This window comes from Cuculus canorus, chromosome 1, assembly GCF_017976375.1.
Source record: "Cuculus canorus isolate bCucCan1 chromosome 1, bCucCan1.pri, whole genome shotgun sequence".
Lineage (NCBI taxonomy): Eukaryota > Metazoa > Chordata > Aves > Cuculiformes > Cuculidae > Cuculus > Cuculus canorus.
In genome coordinates this window covers 75,534,969-75,560,100 of record NC_071401.1, presented here as the reverse complement: position 1 = coordinate 75,560,100, position 25,132 = coordinate 75,534,969, and the positions used below count along the sequence as shown (strand labels likewise).

The following is a 25,132-nucleotide window of genomic DNA, read 5'->3' as shown; positions in this document are numbered from 1 at the left end:
GTTATAACATATTTAAGCAGGGGGAAAAACCTTTTGCTCAACAGCATGTGAGAAAGAGGAGTGAGAATATGAGAGAGAAACAACTTTGCAGACACCAAGGTCAGTGAAGAAGGTGGGGGAGGAGGTGCTCCAGGCATCAGAACAGAGATTCCCATGTAGCCTGTGGTGAAGACCATGGTGAGGCAAGCTGTCCCCTGCAGCCTATGGACATTAATGGTTGAGCAGAAATTGACCTGTAGCCCATGGAAGACCACATACTGGAGCAGGTGGATGCACCCGAAGGAAGCTGTGACTGAGTGGGGAGTTCACACTGGAGCAGGCTCCTGGTGCGACTTGCGGACCTATGGAGGTTTGCTGGCAAGACATGTGACCCCGTGGGAGACCCATGCTGGAGCAGTCTGTCCCTGAAGGATGGCACCCCATAGGAGGGGCCTGTGCTGGAGCAGTTTGTGAAGAACTGCAGCCTGTGGGAAGGACTCATGCTGGAGAAGTTCGTGGAGGACTGTCTCCAGTGGGAAGAATCCCACCCTAGAGCAGGGGAAATGTGTCAAGGTCTCTCTGTGAAGAGGAAGGAATGGCAGAAAGAATATGTGATGAACTGACCACAACCCCTATTCCCTGTCCACCTGCACCACTTTGGTGGTGGAAGTAGAGAATATCAGGAATGAATTGGAACCCAGCAAGAAGGGAGGGGTGGGAGGAAGGTGTTTTAAGATATAGTCTTATTTTCTCATTATCCTACTTTGATTTGATTTGCAATAAATTAGTTTCCCCAAGTCAAGTCTGTTTTACCTGTGATAGTAATTGGTAAGTGATTTCCTTATCTGGACCCACAAGCCTTTTGTTGTCATATTCTCCTCCTTTCTGGCTGAGGAGGGGAAATGATATAGCAGCTTGGTGGGTACCTAGCATCCAGCCAAAGTCAACACACTACAAGCTTTATTCTTCATTCATACATGAGCACTCAGTTCCATTTGAGCTTCTGTAGACTCCTGGAGCCATCCATGTGGGGCTGGCGGATGTGACAGATACCTAAGAAAAAGGTGTTTGCCTTTCAGCAGTGGCAGCTGGAGGCTAGTTGCTGTAACATGCTTTATATTTCATATCAGTACCTGTGAATAGGCAACTGAATTAAGCCCTAAGTATGTCTTTGACTGGGTGTCAGGGCCCACTCCCAACAACAACTAGTATTTGGGCCCTCCTTCGATCTGCACAGTCAAAGAGAGAAGGGTTTTTTTGTATCTGTGCGGCAACTCAGAGGCCAACACATTTCTCAGGGTAAAATCAAATGCAGTGTTTACTTTAGACACAGACAAAATGACAAACCAGATACTCAGGTGCTGTCTGAGTGGCAGCTTCCCAAAGTTGCAAAAACAGATCTCAAACTGGTCAGCTTACTGTACTGGTACTTTGAACACAGCCAAGGTTGCTAAGCAAAACTTGGATTTGATCCGACACAGACCACAATGCCAGGGAAGATAAAAGAAAACACAGTAAGATAAGTAAGAAAGAAAGGGGGGAAAAAGTAGATGGCAGGGAGAAAAGAAGAAAAGGGGTCACCACTCCAGTGGGTCATGACAGTTCCTCAGGAACACATGGTCCAGTAGTTCTTCTGCAGCAATTCTTCAGGAACATGTGGTCCAGTAGTTCTTCCAGGCCATTCCAGGCTGTTGGGGTGGTGAGCGTGCACCGTGCCTTCTTGCAAGTTCTATTTATAGGGCAAGTCTATGCCCCACTAGCATGTGATGGTGGTCTTCCTGTGCGTGTGAAGAAGCTCCCACAGGAAGGTCTGGGAGCTCCAGGGCAGTCAGGTGGAGTGGGGCAGCAGCTGCTGCTATGCCTCCTCCCGACTCTAGCAGCACACCCAGGACAGTGAGCCCATCCGCATGTGAGGATGTGGGGGAGCAGTGCTTATTCCTACACCTCCCCCTCCCATTGAACAAGGTGCCACAGAAAAGGCCCTCGGGCACAGGCAGGTGACCTTGCACTCAGCTAATGTTTAAGACAATACAGGTACAGAAGTTGGTCTTTACACTGCAGAAATAACTTGTTTTGCCCTGACACATTCAAAGCACAGTTCCTACTGGATTTTGTGCCCACAGAGAGTTGTGCATAGAGGTCTCGTGTTCCTTTGAATGTTGAAGATAATGTTTGCACAGCTTCCTGTTTTCTTAGATTAGGGTACCTGGTGTTTCTGAGGAGGCTACTTTGACCTCAAGAAGATTCTCATCTTTCAAGAAAGGCAGCTTGGTTCCCTGCTGTTTGTTTGTTGTCTACCAAAAGCAAATTTTTATGAGATCATAAAAGAAAATAGACTGGTTTTATCTTATTTTTTTTCAGTTATTTCATGAGGTAGAACAGGGACACCTCCAACTAGATCAGGCTGTTCAAGATCCCATCCAACCTGGCCTTGAACACTTCCAGGGAGGGGGCACCACAAATTTCCTGGGCAACCTGTTCCAGTGTGTCACCATCCTCATTGTAAAGAATTTCTTCCTAATGTCTAGTCTAAATCTTCTCCCCTCCAATTTAAATCCATTCTCTTTCGCCCTATCACTGCATGCCCTTGTAAAACATCCCTCCCCAGCTTTCTTGTAAACCCGCTTCAGGTACTGGAAGGCTGCTGTAAGATCTCCTCAGAGCCTTCTCTTCTCCAGGCTGAACAACCCCAACTCTCTCAGCCTGTCCTCATATGGGAGGTGTTCCAGCCCTCTGATCATCTTCGTGGCCCCCCTCTGGACCCATTCAAACAGCTCCATATCCTTATATTGAGGATTCCAGAACTGGACACAGTACTCCAGTTGGGGTCTCATGAGAGCGGAGTAAACGGGCAGAGTCACCTCCCTTGCCCTGCTGGCCATGCTTCTTTTGATGCAGCCCAGGATACGGTTGGCTCTCTGGGCCGCAAGTGTGCATTTGCAGCTCATGTTGGGCTTCTCATCAGTAAGCATCCCCAAGTCCTCTGCAGGGCTGCTTTCAATCATGTTCTCCCCTATCCTGTATTTAAACCATGGATTTCCCCAACTCAAGTGTAGGACCTTGCACCTAGCCTTGTTGAACCTCATGTAAATCACACAGGTCCACTTCTCCACCTTGTTCAGGTCCCTGTCTTTCCGTTGTGACAGCTGCTCCATTCAGCTTGATGTCATCTGCAAACTTGTTGAGGGTGCACTCGATCTCGCTGTCTATAACATCGATGAAAATATTAAACAGCACTGGTCCCAGTACAGATCTTGAGGGACACCACTTGTCACGGATCTCCATCTGGACATTGAACCATTGACCACTGCTCTCTTGATATGACCATCCAAGCAACTCCTCAAATCCTTCTCTCCAATTTAGAGAGGATATTGCGGGGGACCGTGCCAAAGGCTTTACAGAAGTCCAGATAGATTACATCTTGCTTTCCCTGTGTGACCACTGACATGGTCACCTCATCACAGAAGGCTGCTAGATTGGCCAGGCAGGACTTGCCCTTGGTGAAGCCGTGCTGGCTGTCTTGAAACACCTCTCTGTCCTCCATCTGTTCCATGGTGTTCCCAGGCACAGAGGTGAGGCTGACAGGTCCATAGTTCCCAAGGTCATCTTTTCTACCCTTTTTGAAAATGAGCATGTTACCCTTCTTCCAGTCATCAGGGACTTCTCGTGACTGCCATGACTTTTCAAATATCATAGAGAGTGCCTTGGCAACATCAGCCAATTCCCTCAGGACTCTGGCATGCATCTCATCTATACATGTTCAGGTTCTTCAGGTGATCATGAACGTGATCTCCCCTACAGTTCCCAGGCAGAGAGGTGAGGATGACAGGTTGGTAATTCCCACCGTGAACAGATCCTACTGAGGCAGGGAAAACCACCTATTGCACACAATAATGACTTTGTTGTAGTTTTTAAACTAGTGTTCTTTTTTCTGTAGCAAAATCATGGTTTATACTACATTTTCAGTGCTGCATAAACCCTGAGTGAAAGGATGGGATAAGAGTGAGACAAAGGTAATATAATCCATAGAGAATATTAGCTCTTCTGTTCATTGAAGATTCTACATAAAAAACTGACACCTACCTAGCTTTCCTGTCTTTGATAAATAGCCAGAGGTACTTAATTTCTGTGGTTAGACTGTGGTCACTCTGACTGTCTATCCATGATCACCAAAAGCCTTTGCCTTTAAGCTGTCTACCTGCTTCAGCTTTTATAGTGAATTGTAAGGTGGCTGGTCAGAGGACGATCTGGAGTGAATGATTCAGGAGATGACCACCTGCTGGGGCAAGAGGTAGAGCTGTCTTATGTATTTTCTTCCCTGATGTTTGGTTTGAAAGGGAGAGTTTAACTCTTAAAATAAAATCCCTAAACTATTTCATTAAAAGATGTAGCTATATAGAAAACAGAAAACTTGGAGGTATCTTGACTGAATGAAAAGCTGCAGTATTTATTATACAGGTATAAACTGGAGAGGGGCAGATTTAGACTAGACATGAGGAAGAATTTCTTCAATATGAGAGAGGTGAGACACTGGCACAGGTTGCCCAGGGAGGCTGTGGATGCCTCATCCCTGGAGGTGTTCAGGGCCAGGTTGGATGGGGCCTTGGGCAGCCTGATTTAGTGGGATGCCCCTGCCCATGGCACGGGGGTTAGAACTAGATGATCTTTAAGGTCCCTTCCAACCCTAACTATTCTATGATTCTATATGATTCTATGATTCTATGATTCTGTGATTTGATTACACATTAATGTATCCTCAGGGCTATACTGGGGTCCTTACAGATGACTTCAGTTGGAAAGTTTAGCAGAACTGTTCCTCCCTGGCTCCTGACTGATTTTCTATTCGCTTCATCCAGTGCCATTGTTTTCCTTTTTCCTTTTGCACATGGTCCTCCAACCTGTCATTTTACCACTACTGCCCAACGTGACTGTGTTTTTGTTCAGATGAGTGGTAGAAAATGACATCCAGTTAGAGCTAGTGCAACTCCAGGGCCCTCCTTGAAGATTTTTCAGAGTTGTCAAGTTTTGCATTTTACACTGATAGTAACTACAGGGCAGCTCACAGATGCATGCTCTCTAGACAAAACTAAGCATTCTAGTACTATTATTACCATGAGATTTAGGATGCCTCTGAGCGGTAACAGGGAGTCAGTTCCTGAGAGTGCTGGGCACCTGCAATCTGTGTTGATTTAATCTAGAATTATGACTTCTCGCTATGACCCTGTGGCTATACTTCATTAACTCATGTGCATTCCCTTGCATATATTTACATAAAAGGCAAGCTATCCATTTCATCTGTCAGCTTACAGAGTGCTATGCAAATTGCTGCTTTTCAGACAGTTGTTCTCTAGAGATTTAAGACCAATGCGCTTCCATATTCTTACTCTCTCTGATTCCTCTGAGAGCCAGCTCGAGAGTCCCATTAAGATGAATGGCAGAAACCAGATGAAGCATCACATATCCCAAATTTCCATTTTACATTTTTTGCTGTGCTATAGTATCACAATTTTCCATTTCATTGTCTGAATATCTGCACACTACAGTAGGTCACTTCAGGATGACTAGAAGTGTATTACTATCAGTCTTTCACTTTTTTTGTAGTCCATTGCTTGAAGGATCAGTATATTTTAGTAATGTTAGAAATCAGTGGATAATTAATCAAAATACTCAGCTTCTAAGCTAAAGTTAAAAAAACCACAACTACATATTTGGTGACGATGCAGGGAGCAATATCTGCCAGCCGAATTTCATATTTGAGGAAAATTTTGCTTGCCCAATTAACATTAATAATGTAAAGCAATGCAGTGATGCCCGTTTGAGTTGCAGAAGTGAACTACTGCATTCATGAACACTGAAAGCAGAATATGTTTCTGTGGCACAGTTTGGACAGCCAAATCTCCTTCCCTTCTGCCCTGGAAGTAGAAATGGCCAGTGGTCTCACCCGAGTCTGTTGCCAGGGAAAATTTATCCAGGCCAATTCTTCAAGCATAAGGCTCAGGATTGATTTAACAGTTTGTTACATTCTATGATAGTTTAATCAGAACTACTTATTTATTAACCAGGTGCCAGTTTGTCGCTCTTATCTATCAACACCATAATGTCAACCTTTCCTACTCAGCCTTGGAAGGAATAGACTGTGAGTTTATGACTGGTTTCAGCTGTTGTAAGTGCAGACTGTCAATTAGGGAGGTGTTTACAGACTCCTCTCTCCTTCCCTTCCATGCATGTCCCTTATCCAGACAGCTATTTTTTATGAGGCTACTGAGTGAGCTGAATAGGGAAATTTATTCAGCTGAAAACCAGTCACTTTTTCATCTAGTGCCTGTTTCAGCACATTTACATCCAAAGGAGTGCTAGTTCCAGTTCAGGACTACCCCTCTTTTGGTGGCATTAAGCATTTAGATTTGCTTATGCCCATCACGTCATCATAACCTAAGAAATATAACAATTGGAGATACTTCTCAAGAAATTTAGCATATGTGAGGTTTTTTTTGCTCACATATAGCTTGCATTGAAAAATAATAGAAGAGAGGGCATTTATTTAAAAACCTTTGAAAGAAATTCCTTTGAAACAAGATAGCTATTTTAGGTTATTTTGTTTGAATTTCCTAAAGTGTTCACACACTGTGTTATTTAAATCACAATCTTTCTTTTTCTTTTTTTTTTTCAAATAATATGTGAAGCTATCTAACTTTTGAAGTATTATGCAGAAGTGTTTTTTTCTGTTTTAAAATTGATAGAATTTTACTCATTTTGGTGTTTCTGTAGACTGTGTTAAGAGACATGAAGAGATTATTGTGTAAAGGAATCACATTATCTCTTTTTACAAAAGACTCAATGGATACAATAGAGTTTCTAAACATGGGACTTTGTATAGTGGGAATATATTTAAAGCTAATTTTAGAATACTTCATAGAGTTTCCTATTACAATTTGGGGTTTTGTTCCTGGTATTAACAGAATTTGAACTTCTATTTTTATAGAATGAAGCAATATTTCTTTTACATATGATGCTGATACTTTTTAGAAACACCATATTTGGTTTTTATTTCTGATCACATTCCTTGTGGTTTTTTGTGAATTTGTGCACTTTGAAATTAATATGAATACAAATTTCTCTAGATCTTTTCTCCCACCCTTCCTCTCACCTAGAGAAATTTGTGGTGTCAGTCTACTTCAGGTCAGTAGATTTTTCCTTTAAAGCAACAAGTGTGGCTCTGAGTACACTGAAAACTTGCTAAACTTGCTATTATTAGATTGATCAATTTATCAATGAGGCAGATAGCAGCTATATAAAAAAATATTTAGGCCAAGCGATAGAATGTAAATTGTTTGCTTCTTAGTAGGGAATTAATATTTTTTTCTAGACAAATTCCTTTTTCATTTTTCTGGTTTTTTTTCCTCACCCCTTGCTATAACTGCACAAAGAGGCATGCACAGATGCTTGCTGCCAGAATGTGATACTTAACCTGACCGTCAAATAAGCCTCACAAAGGAAGGCTTTTCAGGTCCCCCAGTGAAACAACCACTGCATTTTATTACAGCGTGAAATTAGAAGTGAAAAGCCCTATGGCTCTTGCTATTTAGTAATGCGGAATATGTCGTTTCTGATGGTGATGGTAGTGCTGGGAGGGAAATTGAAAGCCAGGGAAGAGAAACAAAGTAATGATTTAGACAAAGAGGGCCCCCTTTTTTTTTCATCATCTCTGATTGTTAGGTGGTCTATAAAACCATAGTACTGCGGTGGTTACAAGCAAAAAGAACATTTAGTTGCGGCTCTTTCTTTCAGAAATGTATGTGTGAATTTGCAGGGTGATGTATAATTCAAATCATCTGTTATCAGGAGAGTTCACTAGTTTAACTCATTTATAAAACAGCAACAAAAATTTTGTCTTTGCTTGGAGAGAGCTGCACTGCTCTGACAGACACTTTTAAGTTGCATCACAAGATGGTGTTTATAACAAGACTGTGTGTGGTTATCTGAAGCTGCCTCGTAACAGATTGGAAGGGGAAAGTGGCAGCTTGAAGAGGCTTTCCCTTGCCTGTTTGAGATTAAAAGAATCATGTTTTCTCAATGAAAATTCTGTGCATATATAAAATGTCAAAATATTTATCATCACTTTTATTTTAGAAGAATTCTATAATAACTAAAGCAAATAGTCAACCATTAGAAAATAAAAAGACAGTATACAAGAGAGACATTTTATAACAGAAGATGGGCTTCTTTTAAAGTTACCCATCAGCCAATCACTGTCAATACTGCTGGAACCAAATTGTGGAAGTCCATCCATATCCAGAAGAGAAAAGCTGTTACATTTAGCAGACCCTTATTGTTGACAATAACTACTACTGGTTTTGGGTTTTTTATACTAGATTACCTTACCTTCTTTTGACCCTATCTGCAAGGAAAAGGTGACAAGGAACAATGATCTAGAAACAGTAGGGACATACAAGTAGAAAGTTTCTATAAGTTTCTTAATCTCTAGGTTATAGATGGAATCTTGAAGAAGGTTTAAAAGCAGAAGGGGAGAATTGACGTGACTGATCCATGATAGATTGGTGGAACATGACAAATCAGTTTATCAGTAAAGTGCACTGTGGGACTGCAGCCTGAAGGAAGAAAGTTTAGACAGAGAAGCAAAACTGCTACTGTTTTTTTGAATTCAGATAGTTCATTTCATTATTTATTAGTATGATATCTGCACTACTGAAATGTTTCACAAGTAAGCAATAGCATAGAAAGAAGCAGGAAGACGTGAAGCAACTAAAGGTATTATCACTATCGAAAGAAGTCTGTTAGAGAAAAGATTCTTAACCTGTTTAGGCTATATCACTCTTCATTTGATGTGAAATAATCTATGCACTTTGCCACAGTATATACCTTGAGTGCACGCTAGTGCTCCAGGCTTCACTTACTTATTCATAGCCAGTGCTACATCCTATACCTTGACAGGTGAAGCCTCAGAATCTGGAGATTTAGAATGAGGGCTAGGAGGAGTTTTAAAAAAATAAAACTAATTGGCACTTTGTGCAGCACAAAAAAGTCAGGCACTAGAATAGTAGGAAAATAGTCTTTGAGGCAACAGTTTGGATAAGGATAATTGGAACAACAATTTTAAGGCCAGAGCAAACTGAGAAAACAAAGATGAAACAAAGGAAAAAACAAAGGACAGTGTGAAAAAGAGTAGCTATTGCTCCGAGGTGTAACCAAAATATTTGTTCCTACTATAAGCATTTCAAAAGAACTTTAGGAGGATCAGAAAGTGCTGCTAGGGCATACCCCTTCAAGGTGAGAGGTCCACGTTTAAGGCTATTCTCTAGAGAAGAACTCATTGCTTATATGAGGGAAAAGTGCTTCAACGGGAGAGCCAAGCTCTGTCAATCACTTTATGTTTAGGGGACTCGCATGTAGGAGGTTTAAGTTCACTTACATGTTCCAAAATCAGGCAAAATAAGAACTCAAAGTTGTTTTTTTGGTGACAGTGTTAAACTGTAGGCTATGAGGCAGGGAAAGGGAAGAAAGTACATGTGCCAGTTTCATCTGCTGGTACAAAGCACTGCGAACAAACTTTGAAAAGAACTAGTCAGGAATGAATGGGAGCAAATCTTCTGTTGACGTAGATGGGCATGATTTTGATTTGGTAACAAAGAACAGAAATATGAAAAGCGTCCTAGGATTGTTCTTCTGTCCTTTCAAACAAACACTTCTTCTGGCCAAGATAAATGTGCCAGGCAACTAAGCTGTCAGTATTGAAAGTTAATTTCACTCTGAAAGGATTAGAGTTGAAATTGTTACATTTCTGCTACAGTGTGATGATATGACTTCTGGTTTATTTTTTTAATAGTAATTTATTTTCCAAATACTTAATATCAGAACTGTTTCTTCATTTTCAACATCTTCAATGATTCTTACCTTCATTACATGTACAATTTTTCTGTTAGATTTCACTTTCTGTTTAATTCTGGAAATTTACAGTAAAGGCTGCATGGACTTTCATAAAATTTGACCTGAAGGCCTTGTCAGGGGTCTTGGTCTTTCTGGGGCTCTAATGCAGGATTCTGGAGCACATGGACATTTGAAATGGTGAATTTTCAGAGATGCAATCAGAATTTTCAGAGTGCAATCAGAACAGCTTTTTTATAAAATGTTTTTAAACAGAGCCTTCATTTTAGGAACAAAGCCTGTAATGCTACTCTGAACCGACTTAACCAGTATACTGTGACTAGCCCTTTCCCTATCTCTATTCCAGGAAATACTGATATTGATAGTGATCCTAAGTCATGAGGCTTCCTTTATTTGCTGAGAGTGTTGAAGGCTTTTAGTAACTCAAATTGCTAACACTTAAAATTGTGGTATTGGCATCCCTGATTTTGCCTATTCAGATGAACTTGCCAGTTAAGAAAGGGAAAGTTTTTTCAAGCTCCTGTTTTTGTTAGGTATCCAACAACTGCACTTCTGAAAATTTCCTTTACCATAAGGCCGCTTTTGGTAATAGCAAGTTTGCATAACTGTGGAGAGCAGTAATACCTGTCCGTGTGTGTGCTTTTAATCTCTCTACACCCAGGTAAAGTAAATACACATTGAATGTAGCTATTTGCTATAGCAGTGTAAACTATGCTGTTCAACTTTGCAGCAGGTAGTTTCTCAGAAATGTTCCTTTCTGCTGTGAAATGACCATTGGAATGACCAGACCAGTCTCCAAAGTGCTGGTAACAGATAGAAGGCAGTTGCATCCCAAACTGCTGTAATTTGCTTCAGTTAACTGTATGTCTAAACCTTGTACGGGGCTGAAATCCAACCTCTGTGCTCAAGCAGCAAAATAGAGCTTTAAAGAAACATGTCATTATGCTGTCCTTCTCTTACTTACTTGGACATTATTTCGAATAATAATATTTTATATTTCTCTATGTCCTTCAGAATTTGTAATTGGAAGACATTGTAGCTATACTCTGCATGGTTTGGTGAAGTGAAGGTTTTAGTGGTCTGTTATGAGATACTGACAGTGCCATCTGCAGAAACAATTTACATTTATTGAGAGCACACTGCTTGGATGTGAAGCCAGAAGTAAAATCACTTAATGATGGGTTTGAAATGTAATTATAAGAAGTATTTCAGTAAAAACAACGTTTTGAGGTGAGTAAGGCTTGTTCATATCTTTCAAGGCTTCAGCTTAACTGAAGGTCTCACTTTGTATGTTTATGTTTAGCATATATTTTGAAAGTGTCATTTGCCATCTTTTTCTTAAAAAAAATAGATAGTGAAAATTCAGAAATAATCCAATGCCTGGAAAATTACCTAAAGCAAATAATGTGTCATAAGTTTCATATTTCACCTGCAGATTGAAGTAGAGTAGGTAACTGTTAAAAATAAATTTCAGTTGCATATGTAATGTCTTATTTTGGATCTCTATTATGCAACTTTTGCTAGTCTTTTCATAAGGGTTGTGCCAAATTGTGCCAGGAAATATGGCTCTAATTTATGTTGACTAAGACAACTGCTGGATGGCTTATGTTCCCTATATTCACTGTTACTTTCTGATGTTAGAGCTCAGCGCAAAATGCTGCATCCTCATAACTTAGCCCGTAGTACTTTAATGCCAAATTGCTCTAGATAAGGTCACATGTAAATTAAGCAGAAAAGTCTGTTTGAGTGTTAGCCTAAGATTAATCCCAACCACTGCAGGTACACCCTTGTGTGATGTGATGTAATATAATGTGGTAGGGTTGCTATTCCCTACTCATATCCATCCCTACTTGCTCCTCCTCCCTGGAGGTTTGTGCTGCAGTGTTTTACCTTACAATTGAAGAGGACTCAGAATAGTTAAGGTAGCTGGAACTACACCTCCAATAGAGATGCCATTCCTTTAGTTTCAGTGCTGGCCCCAGGTATTTTGTTGTTACTTTTTTTCTGAGGAATTGACTTCTGAGAAATATGAAGTGGTCATCTGTCCTAAAACATAAGGATGCACTGTCTGAATGTTGATTACAAGTGAATGATTTTTGATTGTCTTTGTATATGTATATATATATATATCTAGGTGTGTGTATACACACACACACACACATTTCTGTTACTGAGAATAAACTAGCACTTGCAGATTTTAACAAATTCTGCATTAGTAATCTGTTCTGTGTCATCTACCCTATCACAACATGTGTCAGGATGTCATCAGTATAGAACAACAGAAAATACATTTCAAGACAGACTAAGAAGTTCTCCTTGAAGGGGTTTTGCAGACCCAGATCACTCTAACCGAGTAGCACATTCTTCAGTGACCATTTAAAATCCAAGACCTGGCTTTCATTCAAAACCAGCTCTACAATTAGTAATACTTTCAGACAGTATCAGCTGGGTTCCCAGTGTACATGATAATGTCACAGAATAACCCCCAACTGTAACTAATTTAATTAAGGCTTGATCCTCGAATACAAAATCATTCCTTTTCACCAAATCATGATGCTCACTGACCTACAGTTTAGAAAACAGGCAACACAGACAGGGGACCTTTATCTGTCATTTAACCCGTTTGTTTGTTCACTTACAAGGGAAATATATTACTAGTGTAATTCTCATGAGAATCTCTGTAACGTGAACAGAGGAGTAACTCCATGTAGACACATGAAAGTGCTGTTGCACATAAATGAATACATTTCACAGTTGTTCCTATTAGACTTTCAAAGATTTAAATATACTTAAACCTCTCCCGGTCTACATTAAATATAATTGAATTTATGAGCTAAAATGTCACACCAAATTTCTAGAAGTTAATGATTAGCACTCTGATAGTTCAGTCTGCTAATGGGGGAGGAGAGGCAAAAGAGACTGAGAAGTAAGAGACTGATTTGGCTTAAAATGGATCTCACAAAGTGCTCAGAGGCTTCTTGAGCATCATGTATCATCCCACAAGCTAATATGACAAGTACTGATCCTGCGATTGAACACTTCTCTCTGGGAACATGTTTTTTGGGGGGCTGAGGAACTGACTGATTTGTTAGTACATCTGTACCTCTAATGTTTTGTTTTAAACAAGACAGATGTGTACAGTGGGTGCGTGCCCTGATAGGGTGTACAAGCACTTGAAACTGCTCGTATCTGAAGTGCTGTGATGTCTCATCTTAGACACTTGATTGCCAGGAAGGGTGCCCACAAGCTTGAATGCAATACTCTGATAACCATGAACCACTCATGTGGAGCCTCTGATCAATCAAGTCATCAAACATGGGGTTTTAAGAGCATAAAAAATGATCCATCATGGAAATGGGAAGTTTTTTTGCATCACAGTTCTGGATTCACTTGCCTGCCTCTTTGGAGTCCTTACTTTTAGTGCCTGAAATTCTCACTGCATATAGTTCTGAGATTTCACGTTGTAATATACGTCATGAAAGAGTTACGCTTCTTTGTTCATACCTTAGTCCTGGTAAAAGATTTAAACTGGAGACTAAAAAAAAGAAATAGAGCAGTTGTCTCTTAATGAGTGTATCTAACTTCAATTTCATAGCCAAACACTTGCTTTGTTTTAGTATGCAGCATTCAAGTAAGCTGCCTTGAATCAATAGAAGGTACACGCCCATCTTAAAATTTAAGGGGACACTCATTACCCAGGAAGTGAAGGGATAAATGTATAAATACACTTCTAGAAAATGATTTGACAAAAATTAAGTACATTCTTAAGGTGTGCAGCCAAAGTCCTTTCGTTGGTGTTATCCCCAAATGCTTTTCATACATAATAATACATAATACATAACTTTTCATACATAATAATGCATAATTTGATCTTTGATTCAAACGGGAATCTAAATAGTGATATTTCTTTTTGGCATCAATAAAGGAGATTTATCTTCTGAGAAAAGAATGTTGAGGATTGTTTTTCATGTGTATGGACCTTTGGAAAAATATAATCCAGAAGTAATCAGAGTTGTATTGTTAAGCTAAAATTATTTAAATTATAAATCTTCCTGATGCATCTTCTCAGTTTTATTGTGATAAATAGTTTCAGTAAATACATTCTGATTCTCATTAGTCATACAATAAAGAAGGAAAGTAGTTATTCAGACTGTTCAAAAGAAATTATGTTCTATGATGTAATATTGGTAATACCTAATAATGTTCCACCAAGGTAGTGTGCTATTAATTGATTTCGGTTGGGTAAATATTCAGTTGTGCTTTTACTGTTCTGAAACCAAAAAATTTTACTCTTTAGCCACCTCATTTAGATTAGTCATGAGGAAGAAATTCTTCACGATGAGGGTGGTGAGGCACTGGGACAGGTTGCCCAGGGAAGCTGTGGATGCCTCATCCCTGGAGGTGTTCAAGGCCAGGTTGGATGGGGCCTTGGACAGCCTGACCTAGTGGGATGTCCCTGCCCATGGCAGGGGGGTTGGAACTGGATGATCTTTAAGGTCCCTTCCAACCCAAACCGTTCTATGATTCTATGATAATATGATGCTATGAAATTAAAAAATTATAAAGCAAAATAGATTAAAGCAATGGTAATCCTTCTTCCTGGACTGAAATAGTATTTTGCCTTTGTTTGTAGTTTTATACAGACTTGTTATTAGTCTGATTATCTGCTCTATAGTAATGTCTTATATACGTGTGTGTGCGTATATATATACACATGTGCAGAGATTTTAAAGGCTGACTGATGCTAGGGTGCTTTCTATTAGCAATTCCTTTGGCTTTTTAGGTGATTGTTTAGTACTGAATAGCAATCCAAATCAAGAAAACAAGCCTACAGCTTCCAGGTTTAACCACAGGAGATGACAGAACAGGTGTTTTAAGAGGATCCAGTTTAGCAAGGCCAGCGTGATTAACACCCATCATCTTCCAAAGAGTGCCACCAGCCCATAATGACTGGTTCCAGCTCTGTGTTTCATATCTCTTCCCCAACACTCAGCAGCAGAGCAGCTTTTTCAGTGGTGCTGGGGTGGCAGCCAATGGTAGCTCCAAGGGACCAGTGACATCTACTGTTGGGACACTTCCCAAGCTGCTGCCCTCCTGCCTGCTGCTGGTATGTCATCATGATACCTAAGTTTAGCTTCTGAGGGTGGGTGATAATGTCTGCAAGGTATTTTTAATCATGTAAAGTAGCGTCAAAACCAGCTGCCATTTGCTGCTTGGCCTAGATTCCCCTTATTCTGGTTAGAGGATTTCAGTGTCCTTTTGAGAGGTACAGATGTTTACACTGATCCAGAAAACCTGGATGTGTTTACTCATTGAGTGGAAATAGTTTTCTCATGGGTGTTTTAGAATTTCCTTGAAGCTCTTATTGGTGAGAAATACTGTCTGTTTTCCTTTCATGCATCAAGGCTAAGCTAAACACCAGTGAAGTAACTCCTGTTGGTCTGGGGAACCTTGGGCCAGGCCTTTGTTAAGTTGCATTGACTTTATTAGAAATATATTATCTGAATTTTAAATGTGAAGATGTGTACTTTTTTATATTCTCTGAAGATTTGAATATAAGAAAAAAATATGTTCTTGTCTTGGATAGGAGGTCTGAAAAGGGGAAGATCCATAGTGGAGAGAGAAAAGTTTTACTTCAGTACTGTGCACAGCACTGCAAAATGTGTGTTCTTCAATAGACTCATCTTGATGCACATTCATAGCAAATCATGTCAAAGATGAGAGAAAACCACAACTTTTCGCAGATAAAAGTTGCAGCTCAGAGTGACAGCTGTAAATGGGATGAGAAAGTTGAACAGAATGAGACAGGCTAATGTTTGTGAGGACAAAGAGATTATTGGAAAGCTGAGTGTCTGGAAAAAGACAAATTTATGTACACAATAGCCCTTCTTCAGTCCTACCATGTATGTAACACATTGGATCTGGAGCACTGTTATGGTTTGAGCTAAAGTAGAATTAGTTTTCTAACTTCAGCCAAGTCTTGTCTAAGTAACTTCATTTTCTGAAAGTTATATGCATGTTTTTCAGACAGTGTTTCTTTCTAAAAGTGGTTACATGGGGCACTTGGTGTGCAGAAAGGCCACTGCTTATACTTATTCCTATAGTAACCAAGGACATTCTCAGGCTGGTGGAGTTCTGTAAGTCAAAGAGGTTCCTGAGCTCAGCTTTTCCCCGTATCTGCTCTACAGCATTTGTGGCAATGTATAGTCATTGAGGGGTGAGTTAGGGATGCAATTTCATATTATTATTATTATTATGATGATGATTATTATTTCATTAAAGTTACTTTTGTTTTAGTTTCCAAAACACAAATCTTTTTTCCTCTCATTTCCCTTTCCCATTTCACTGAGCAGGGGGAGAGGGAATTGGGACCCTAACTGCTCAGTTTTAGCTGTTGAAATTGGCCCAGACTCAACTGAAAGTACCCTGAGCTGTTCTGAGTGATTATTGGGACAGAGTTGCAGCCAGACTAGGCATCAAGTGCTGGAGGCTACTTACACACAGCTAAAGACGTCCTGGTACAAATGCCTTGAATGAACCGAACCCTCTGAGCCATGCAACGTCTTGGTATTTCCTTCCAGGAGTACCAGTTGTTTTGCTCTAGAGCCTGCAAGGAAGCTTGTCCAACAATGCGGTCAGCATGCACTTGGTCCTGGTTCTCATCTCAAGACAGTGGATATGCTGGTTTAAATGTGCTTTGTGTGGCTATGCAGGAGTGAAGAAAGAATCAGGATAGGGAAAGAGAGGGAAATCCTGAACGTCTCGGGGAGCAATGACAAAGTCCAAGTGTGATCAAAATCTTGCCCATTGTGTCTTTACAGCATTTATACCTCTGAACATTGGGGCTAAATCCATCAGACAGTTAGGGGGCTTGTAAAATTGTCGTGACAGTGGAACTGGGCTCAAATGTGCACTGTCTCTACCACAGGAGAAATGACACTAGAATGAATTAAACTTATTGACTTCAGTGGTATTTTATAATATATCCTTCTAATTACTCTGTATACAGCTCAATTTGAATACTGAAGAGATAGAAATTGCGTCTAAAATACTAAAATATATGCATATGAATTGTTTGACTGATATTTTTCATTCCTGAAATATGTAACCTCTGTGACTAATGATTTTATTATATTTTCAGGCTTTGTTGGTAGTAATAAAATTGCATAACTTTTAAAAGATTAACTTTTCGTACGTTAATGATACAGCCAGCCTGCTGAGATACTGCCTATCTATATTTATGCTTGTTTTTGAATAGCATAAATTTATATGGATCCAATCTAATACTATGTATAAGAGGAACAAATGATAAAAATATTAAATTGTATGTCAAATTATTTTTGGTGCAATAAGTATCTTTCTGCCCTTAACAGAAGGAGTAGGTGTTATGAATTGGCAACAATGACGGTATTTCCCAAGATCACCTGTATAACAAAGAAAAGGTTTCTGGTTGCAGCTCTAAATTTATGTTTCAGCTGCAGGAAATGTTCTTAATAGTGTGATTTTTCTTTATGCTCTGCTGTGAAGCTTTATTCTGGTTTGAAGAGTTTGAGTCTCAAGTCTGTATGACCATTGCAGTAGAGATTGAAGGTGAAGAAATGATAATGTGGTACTTAAAATAGAGTGGTTTTGCTAACAGACTGGAGAACATTGTCTGTTTATACAGGAACAGTGGTTAAACCTCTGCTGACTTGTTTACTCCATAGCTTGATGAAATAGTCTCTTGCTCTAGAAAACAACCTGCCCATATAACCTTTGGGCTGGTCAGCGAGAAGATTTAACTTCCTGTAGTTTACAGTAGTGCTTTTGACATTGACCCTGCAACCCAGTGACATGATGTTAAATGATGTTAGGACCTTGATTCAATAAGGCAGAAAATAGAATGGCATATAAACAAGTGAGACAATTGCCTTGTACAGTAAGGAATACTGAAAATATTTCTTGTAATCTAGCCATGGCTTGGCGTGACCTTGCTCTGACACCATGACTCAATAACACAATCTTATCCTCAGGAGAAGTGGTTTGTAAAGATTATTATTAACTTTCTCTGGGCCAAAAGAACAACTGGAGAAGAAATGAAGTAATTTGTGGTTGATTATTTCTTTTTATTGCTGACACTTCTTTGCCTCCTGATTCTTCCTAGTGCATGGAGCCCTGCAAAGAGTCCTGGGACCTGAAGAAAAACCATTGCCAAAGCTTTTGTGAGGTATGTCAGCCTAAGGGCACTGTTTATCACTTTGTTCTAGCTGTCTCTTTAATTTAAATTATTGGCTTCAAGGGCACAGCTAACAAATTTTTACACCATTCACCTTCATTTGAATGGATACACATAAAACAATTTAGTCATATAAAGTTTGAGTATAAATAATTTTTTTTCTGACTAAATAATTTATCTCAGCTTGAAGTTTTAAGGCTTGATCCAGCCACGCTTATGGAGCTTCTCTCAGAAGGTAATATTAAATCCCTCCTGTAAGTTGCTATTTATACCACATGCCCTTCAAAGTTTTCTGGCCATGTGTAAGAAAGAGTATCTTTGTTTAAAAGATAAAATGTCATTGTGTGAAAATCCTTGTGCAGGGTAGCTAGAATAGTTGCGTTTCCGGTATGTGAAAGTCAGACTGATTTCTATAAGAATCTCTTTCCAGGATTAACTGGATTTTGAACTCTTAGTTCGGAAGGCTACTATCAAAACATGTAATTATTCGGGAATAAGTCTTTGGAAAAGTGTTTCTGAATCATGTTTCAGAATAACCTTGTGAATAAGCAAACCTAGATCACATAAACAAAAAATAGAAGATAATTTTATTGGATTTAAAACCTGGCTCCGCTGAGTAGGGGGATGTCAGCTGTTATAGTTCTTGTTTCTTAATACAAAATGGAAATATCATCTCAATAGAGCACTGCCTTATTATAACAAAATCAATATAAAGTTGCACCTTATTTGAGTCCATGAAGCTGCATGTCTATGAAGATTTTCAACTTTTACTATTAAAAAAAAGAATTGACCTTAATCGATATATTGATTTCACTGCTATATTGATTTAACTCCTCCATCATCACTGTGGGCACACTTTTTCTGGTGCAAGAGCATGTGTGATGCTTAAATGATTTTAAGCATCACGAAGATTATTAGGAAAAGCTGTAATTTCAACTAAAAAACGATTTTTAGATCGAACTATGTGTAAATAAGGATTGCTGATCTATGTAGTTACAAAAGAAGAAAAGCTAAAAATTTCTCATGAAAACCAGCCCTTGTAAGAGTTCTTTAACTCAGATTAATAGCTGCTTTCTCATGTACAAAACTCTAGGGTAGTGTAATAAAGCTGTTTTAGTGGATCTAATTTGTGTCATTCTCATATATCACTTCTCACTCAGGCTGTGTGTTTCCAGATATAAGGGAAAATATGTATAAAATTGGTTTAAAAGGAAAATATTTGTAGAACGCTGTTCTGTTGTAGTTAAAACCAGTGAGCATCCCTCTCTGATTAGTGTTTCGGGGTTGAAGCTAAATTTAGAACTTCAAAGGCTTGTAATGAAGAGCAGGACATTTAACAGCTAACTGAAAAATGAGCTGTGAAATAAGGTGACAAGGAGGACCCTTGAGGACCTATTATGCCTCAGGGAGCTATAAAGTTTTTAATTAACTAGCTGCAAATTTGCGATGTTTTAGGATTTGAAATTAGCTTCCTATACACACAAACACACACACACACACACAAAAAAAAAGCACGGGACCACTTTCCTTTCTTTCTCTCAGACTTGTGTGTGCTTCATGGACACTTTTTGATTGGATTAGATTAAGCTGTTTTCCTTTGAGAGAGTTTTCAATCATCCTGTGTTTTGTAAAAAAATAAAAACTGGAAGCAACAATTTAGCTTTGTGTTTCTCAAGGTTTCTGCTTAATATCTACTTCTTATCTACTGAATAAGTTTGCTAATGTTAAAGGAACCTTATGTATGAAGAAGAAAAGGAGACAATTCATATGACTCCTTTTTTCCCCATAAATTCAATTTCCTGCTGGCTTAGCTATTATCGGTTCAGGTGTGTTCCAGTGGGGGGAACAGCAGGAGTGCATGTCCAAGGATCTCTGGGGTCAATAGGATAAATAACGACTGCTCATTTTGGCAGCCTGTAGGCTGATTAAGCTGTTACACCCAAATACATCATTAAAACCTGATTAAAAAATAGGACAAAGTGGGAGAAGTAACTTAGCAGCACATTCTTGGACCGTGGTGACTTTGGACAATAAGCTGATACAGTCTGTGAAATACCTGGGCCTCCGTAATCATGAGTAATCTTTCTCATTTTGCCAGAAATATGAGAACAGTAAAAATAAGTAAAACAAAATATTTGAATATGGAAAGAGGTTGCATTACTAGTTAGATGGAGAGTGGGTTATAATTCCTGTGTAAAGACAGAAGTCTGTAAATCAGATCTGTCGGAGTGGAAGGTTTTTGGTTGCTCTGAGATAGAAAGGCAGGCTATAGAGAATCCCAATTATATGGGTGCCCGTCTACAGTTCTACCATCACTTTGAGGGACTCACTCTATCTGTTTTCATGCCAAACTAAGTACAGCACCAGATAAAAGAGGATGTAAAATCCCCATGTCACACACAATGTTTCCCATAGAGTGCTAGACACTATTTTTAATAATTTTACTTTTAAGTGAACCTTGCAAATCTGTCAGTGCTGCACGTGCTATAAAATGTCTAAGCATTGAAGCAACCTCTTGTACATCTAGGGCTTGATTTCTCAAAGATGTGTCATTTACTTTGATCTTTAATCAATATGTTGAAATCTTACTTTAATCTATCATTTCTGCTGATCATTTTATCAGAATTTATTAGTTCCAGAGTTATACCATTACTAATATGCTGGCAGGAACATAAAGATGCTGCAAAATCTTCTCTTAGCCAACTCAGTTCAAAAGTATAATGAAACAAGATTTCACATATTTTTCTAGAGCGGCATTACATCAGATGCTGTGAGTTAAGTGTTACGAAGTAGAAAGGGAGGAATGTTGCGCAGTCCAAAAAAAAGACTGTCTGACCATTGTTTCCCCTTTGTTTTGGGAATGTTTGTCCTTGAGCTACTTATGTAGCCAGCCAATGTGAGGAAAAAATGGAAAGCTGGTAGATATAAAAAACTTTATTTCATTAAAGATGGTGGTCTTACTTGAGGGAATTGATCAATCTGTACTTGGAATGCTTTTTAGAAGTGGCTTGAATATATAAATCTTTGGGGACAGTCTTGCAAAACCTGAAAATCTGAATTTTCCTTTGGAGGTCTTGGAAAACGTACAACATTTTTTCTTTTCTTTTTTTTTTTGTTCCTGTTGAAAACTTTATGCAATTCTTTTGTTTTCCCTTTAGCCTCTTTTCCCCAAGAAGAATTATGAATGTCTAACTAGCTGTGAATTCCTTAAGTACATCCTGTCTGTAAAGCAAGGGGACTGCCCAGCACCTGAGAAGGCCAGTGGTTTTGCAGCTGCCTGTGTTGAAAGCTGTGAAGCTGATAGTGAATGTTCTGGAGTGAAGAAATGCTGTTCCAATGGATGTGGTCATACGTGCCAAGTTCCAAAAAATCTGTACAAAGGTAGAGATTATTAATATGTATTCATACTGGGCTAATAACTTCAGGCCATAATAGTCTACTAGAAAACCAGGCCTTTCATTTCACAGGAGTGTGTATGGATGGGAAGAAAAAGTAGAGACGTGGCTGGACACTGAAAGGGTAGAAAGCCAGAGAAAGATGCTGCTCAAGTTTCTGATTTTTTTTTTTCCCTTTTGAAGCCCATGTCTGGAAATCTGTGGAATGTAAACATGAGGCTATTATGAATCATCTTAAACACAACAACCTTGACAATTTAGATGAAATCTTATTTATTTTGATGTGGATGAGAGACGATGCAGTAGGAAAATATTTAATGATAAATAGTTCTAGTCCTATTAATCACAAATAACATTTATGTTTATAAACCAAGCAGGTAAAAATAGCTCTAAATAAGAAGTGTTACATAACCTGGTAAAGAACAAATCAATGCATTATATTTGATATGGGTGTTCTTAGTGACATAAGAACAAAATTGTTAAAGATTATCATATTTACATATATTGAGAGTAATTCATTATTTACATCTGAAGCAATCGTGTTCAAACATTTTTAACTGATTTGAATCCTGTGATTCTGTAAAAAATGTTTTCCTTGGTATTCATGGGAAAGAACATATAGACTAAGAAATTATTTGCTTAGACAAACTCATTTTAATTTATCGGAATTAAAAAAAAACTTTATACATGCACTCCTAATGCAGAACAAAGAGCATTTATGAAAGGCATTTTCTTTTTCCATGGAGTTGGAATGTTCTGTTAGAAAGTTCATTGCTTAAACTCAAATGTTGATGCTCTTGAATGTCTCTTGTTATGAGAATATATATCAGAAATAATGTGGTTTGACTCCTGAATCCTGTCTTTGAGTATACTGGATGGGCCATCAGGAATCACTGTCTTATTTACTTGCATAAATGGAGAAGATTTGATCTAGAAATCATAGAGGCTGAATAACAGTAAAACTGATGAACATAGTACTCAAAGTATTTTGAATAGCAGGCAAAACTGGAATCCATATTTCCAGTGCAGAAGGGAAATTCTCTTACTTCCAAGATACTTCAGAGCAGGTCCTTTAAAAAGATATACATTCTTATATGCAGCACCTTTCTAAATCAAAATTATTGGAATGGATCACTTAGTTATTTCTTTCGTCTTGAGAAAAATGACCAGAGTTAACTGGCATCCTTATTGGATGTGTGGTGATTTACATGATCAGGCTCCATACCACAACTACAAAGCATTCCAGTAAATCTAACACTTGGAAAAGGTGAACAAGCAAACAAAGAAACAAATGAAATAAAACAACGTGTTTTTGGAGGGGACACAGAATATCGTGTTACTTCACCTTGGAAACCCTACTGCTGTTCAGCCTAATTATATAGTAACAGAAGTAACCTTCTATGACATCTTATCACCTATCTGCAGGAGGTGCTTGCTTGTAAGAGCACATATTTCTTGCAGAGGAAGTGTGATCCCAATGCTGTACTGCCTTCTCAGCTGATGAATTCAGCTAATTAGCCTCTTCAACCTGTCTTTCTGAAACAAAGGACAAATAGAAGCAGAATAGGCTTGCTATTCATTTCCTCCAGGAGTACATGACCTTCCTGTCACTAAGGAAGAGCAAACTCTGAAAGCATGACTAAGATCTAGTGAATAAGTTTAGTACTTATCATTTTGACAGCACTCACAGCCAGAAAATGAACTCAGATTGAATCTTAAGAGTCTACAGAAGCTCCTGTAGTTCGCTGTTGATCAAGAGATCTCTGGAGATTAGTCACAACAGCAGATATAAAATAGCCATGTGATTTGTTTACCCTCTAGTACCAAGTGCTAAAGCCCAATCCTAAAAGAATATTACTATAAGTACGCTTGCACTAAAGTCATATGTTGTAAATGTTGTTGGATTAATGTATGTCCAATTGCTTGCTATTCTAATTGTTTCTTGGCTTACATTTGTTACAATCTTCGAACTGCATTTTTTCATCTCTGTTGGGACTATTGTTAATCAGTTACATAGTCCTCACTTGTTTATTTCTCTTTGCTGGAAATATCGAATGTTCTTTCCTGTTCTTCTGTCATCTGCCTCATCCACCTCCTTTAGACTCATAGAATCATAGAAAGCTTGGATTGGAAGGGACCAGGAAGGTCATCTAGTCCAGCCTCCCTGCAGTGCATTATCTCACCTAGTAAAGGACTTTAGGAAGTGTCCCTTCTCCATAGCCTATCATTTTTTTTCCTATATGGATGTAATGATGCTATAAATAACAGTAAGTGACGAAAGTAGATTGGGTATTTCAGAGGTAGAAATGGGGGCAATATCTCTACATAGAAGTAAACTAGTTTAAAAATGTAGAAAAAAAGGAAGGAGGGGAAAGGGATGGACTAATATGTCTAACATGTGTGTATACATCCCCAAGTAAGGACAAGGACGTGTATCTTTCTACACTCATTTGGTGACAGCTTAAAAAATTGCCCATCACTTTTTTCCTGCGCAGAAGCTAGTGAAATCTCAGATGTTATGACGTACCTGCTTATGTGAACGTGTGAGGACTGTTTTTTAACAAAGGCTTAGGGTGGCTAAACCAGACTAACTAATTTTGTCTGAAAAGTGTATGGTAGCAATCCATTCATCAGACCAAACAGGAGATCTGGGCAAGGTGAATTGTGAAGAGAAGATTATGACATTTTAAGATTATGATGGTATAACAATATCATAATAGGATAGATAGAGTCAGATGTTTATCCACAGTTTAAAGACTCCTTTCATGCTTAAATAAAAATAATTTGTATTAAAAACATAGTGTGCAGTTTTAAAGGTGCACAACTGTAAGTCTTGGAGCAGCTGTATTTACAATCGTACAATGTATCCTCTACTCTTTAAAGCCCTTCCATGGACACTTTTGAATTCCTGGAGAACCGATATTTAAGGTAGAGCTTCTTATGATGGACCAGCATGCATTTAATTATCATGGCCTGAAGATGCCTGTGCCATCTGAAGGACGCCTTTACAAAAATTTTTTCCTGGGCTCTGGTATTGCACACACACAGCAGTCAGTGATTTGAATTTTTCAGTTAAACACTGCAGACTTCAGAGGACTAATTTGTTCCAGCACGATGAAAGGGCTGACTATTTACATAATAAGAAGCACTTTGAAGAGTGATTAGATCTACACATCTGGATATGAAATTGTTGATGCTGGTTCTACAAAAGTATTTTAAAATGCACTTGTGCTGTGCTCTTGTTTTTTGCTGCTGCACTCCATCTGCATGCAATTATGGAACAGTGGAGAGGCTGAGATACTTGCAGTATCCAAGTGCCCCAAATGCAAACTAGATGGAAATCTTCTTAACATGCAAATTGTAGGATTATTGTATATCATAATTAAAGAAGAATTTTCAAATGTGGAAATCCGAACTGGCATGTTCCGTGCTGTTGCTTATATTAGACAAAGACTACTGGCTGTGGAAGGATGTCCAGGGTTTAAACTGCTATGTTAACCAGATGTGAGTACTGGATTTTCCTGACGTTGATTTTAGGTTTCTTCAAGGGCTACAATATCAATTTTTATTTACTTATAGCTAATTGTATGATAAGATTTAGGAGAAGACCTCTTAAGATATAAAAGTGGTTTGCTCACCC

The 25,132-nt window shown here is 38.7% G+C and overlaps 1 protein-coding gene across 1 annotated transcript in view; it reads left to right on the top strand.

Moving 5' to 3' along the window:
* The window catches only part of ANOS1 (anosmin 1), a 140,017-nt gene that overhangs the window by 61,109 nt on the left and 53,776 nt on the right, over positions 1-25,132 (top strand). The window contains exons 3-4 of the mRNA XM_054054289.1: positions 18,026-18,088; positions 21,256-21,478. Coding sequence (XP_053910264.1) covers positions 18,026-18,088; positions 21,256-21,478 — 286 coding nt within the window. The remainder of the gene's footprint in view (positions 1-18,025; positions 18,089-21,255; positions 21,479-25,132) is intronic.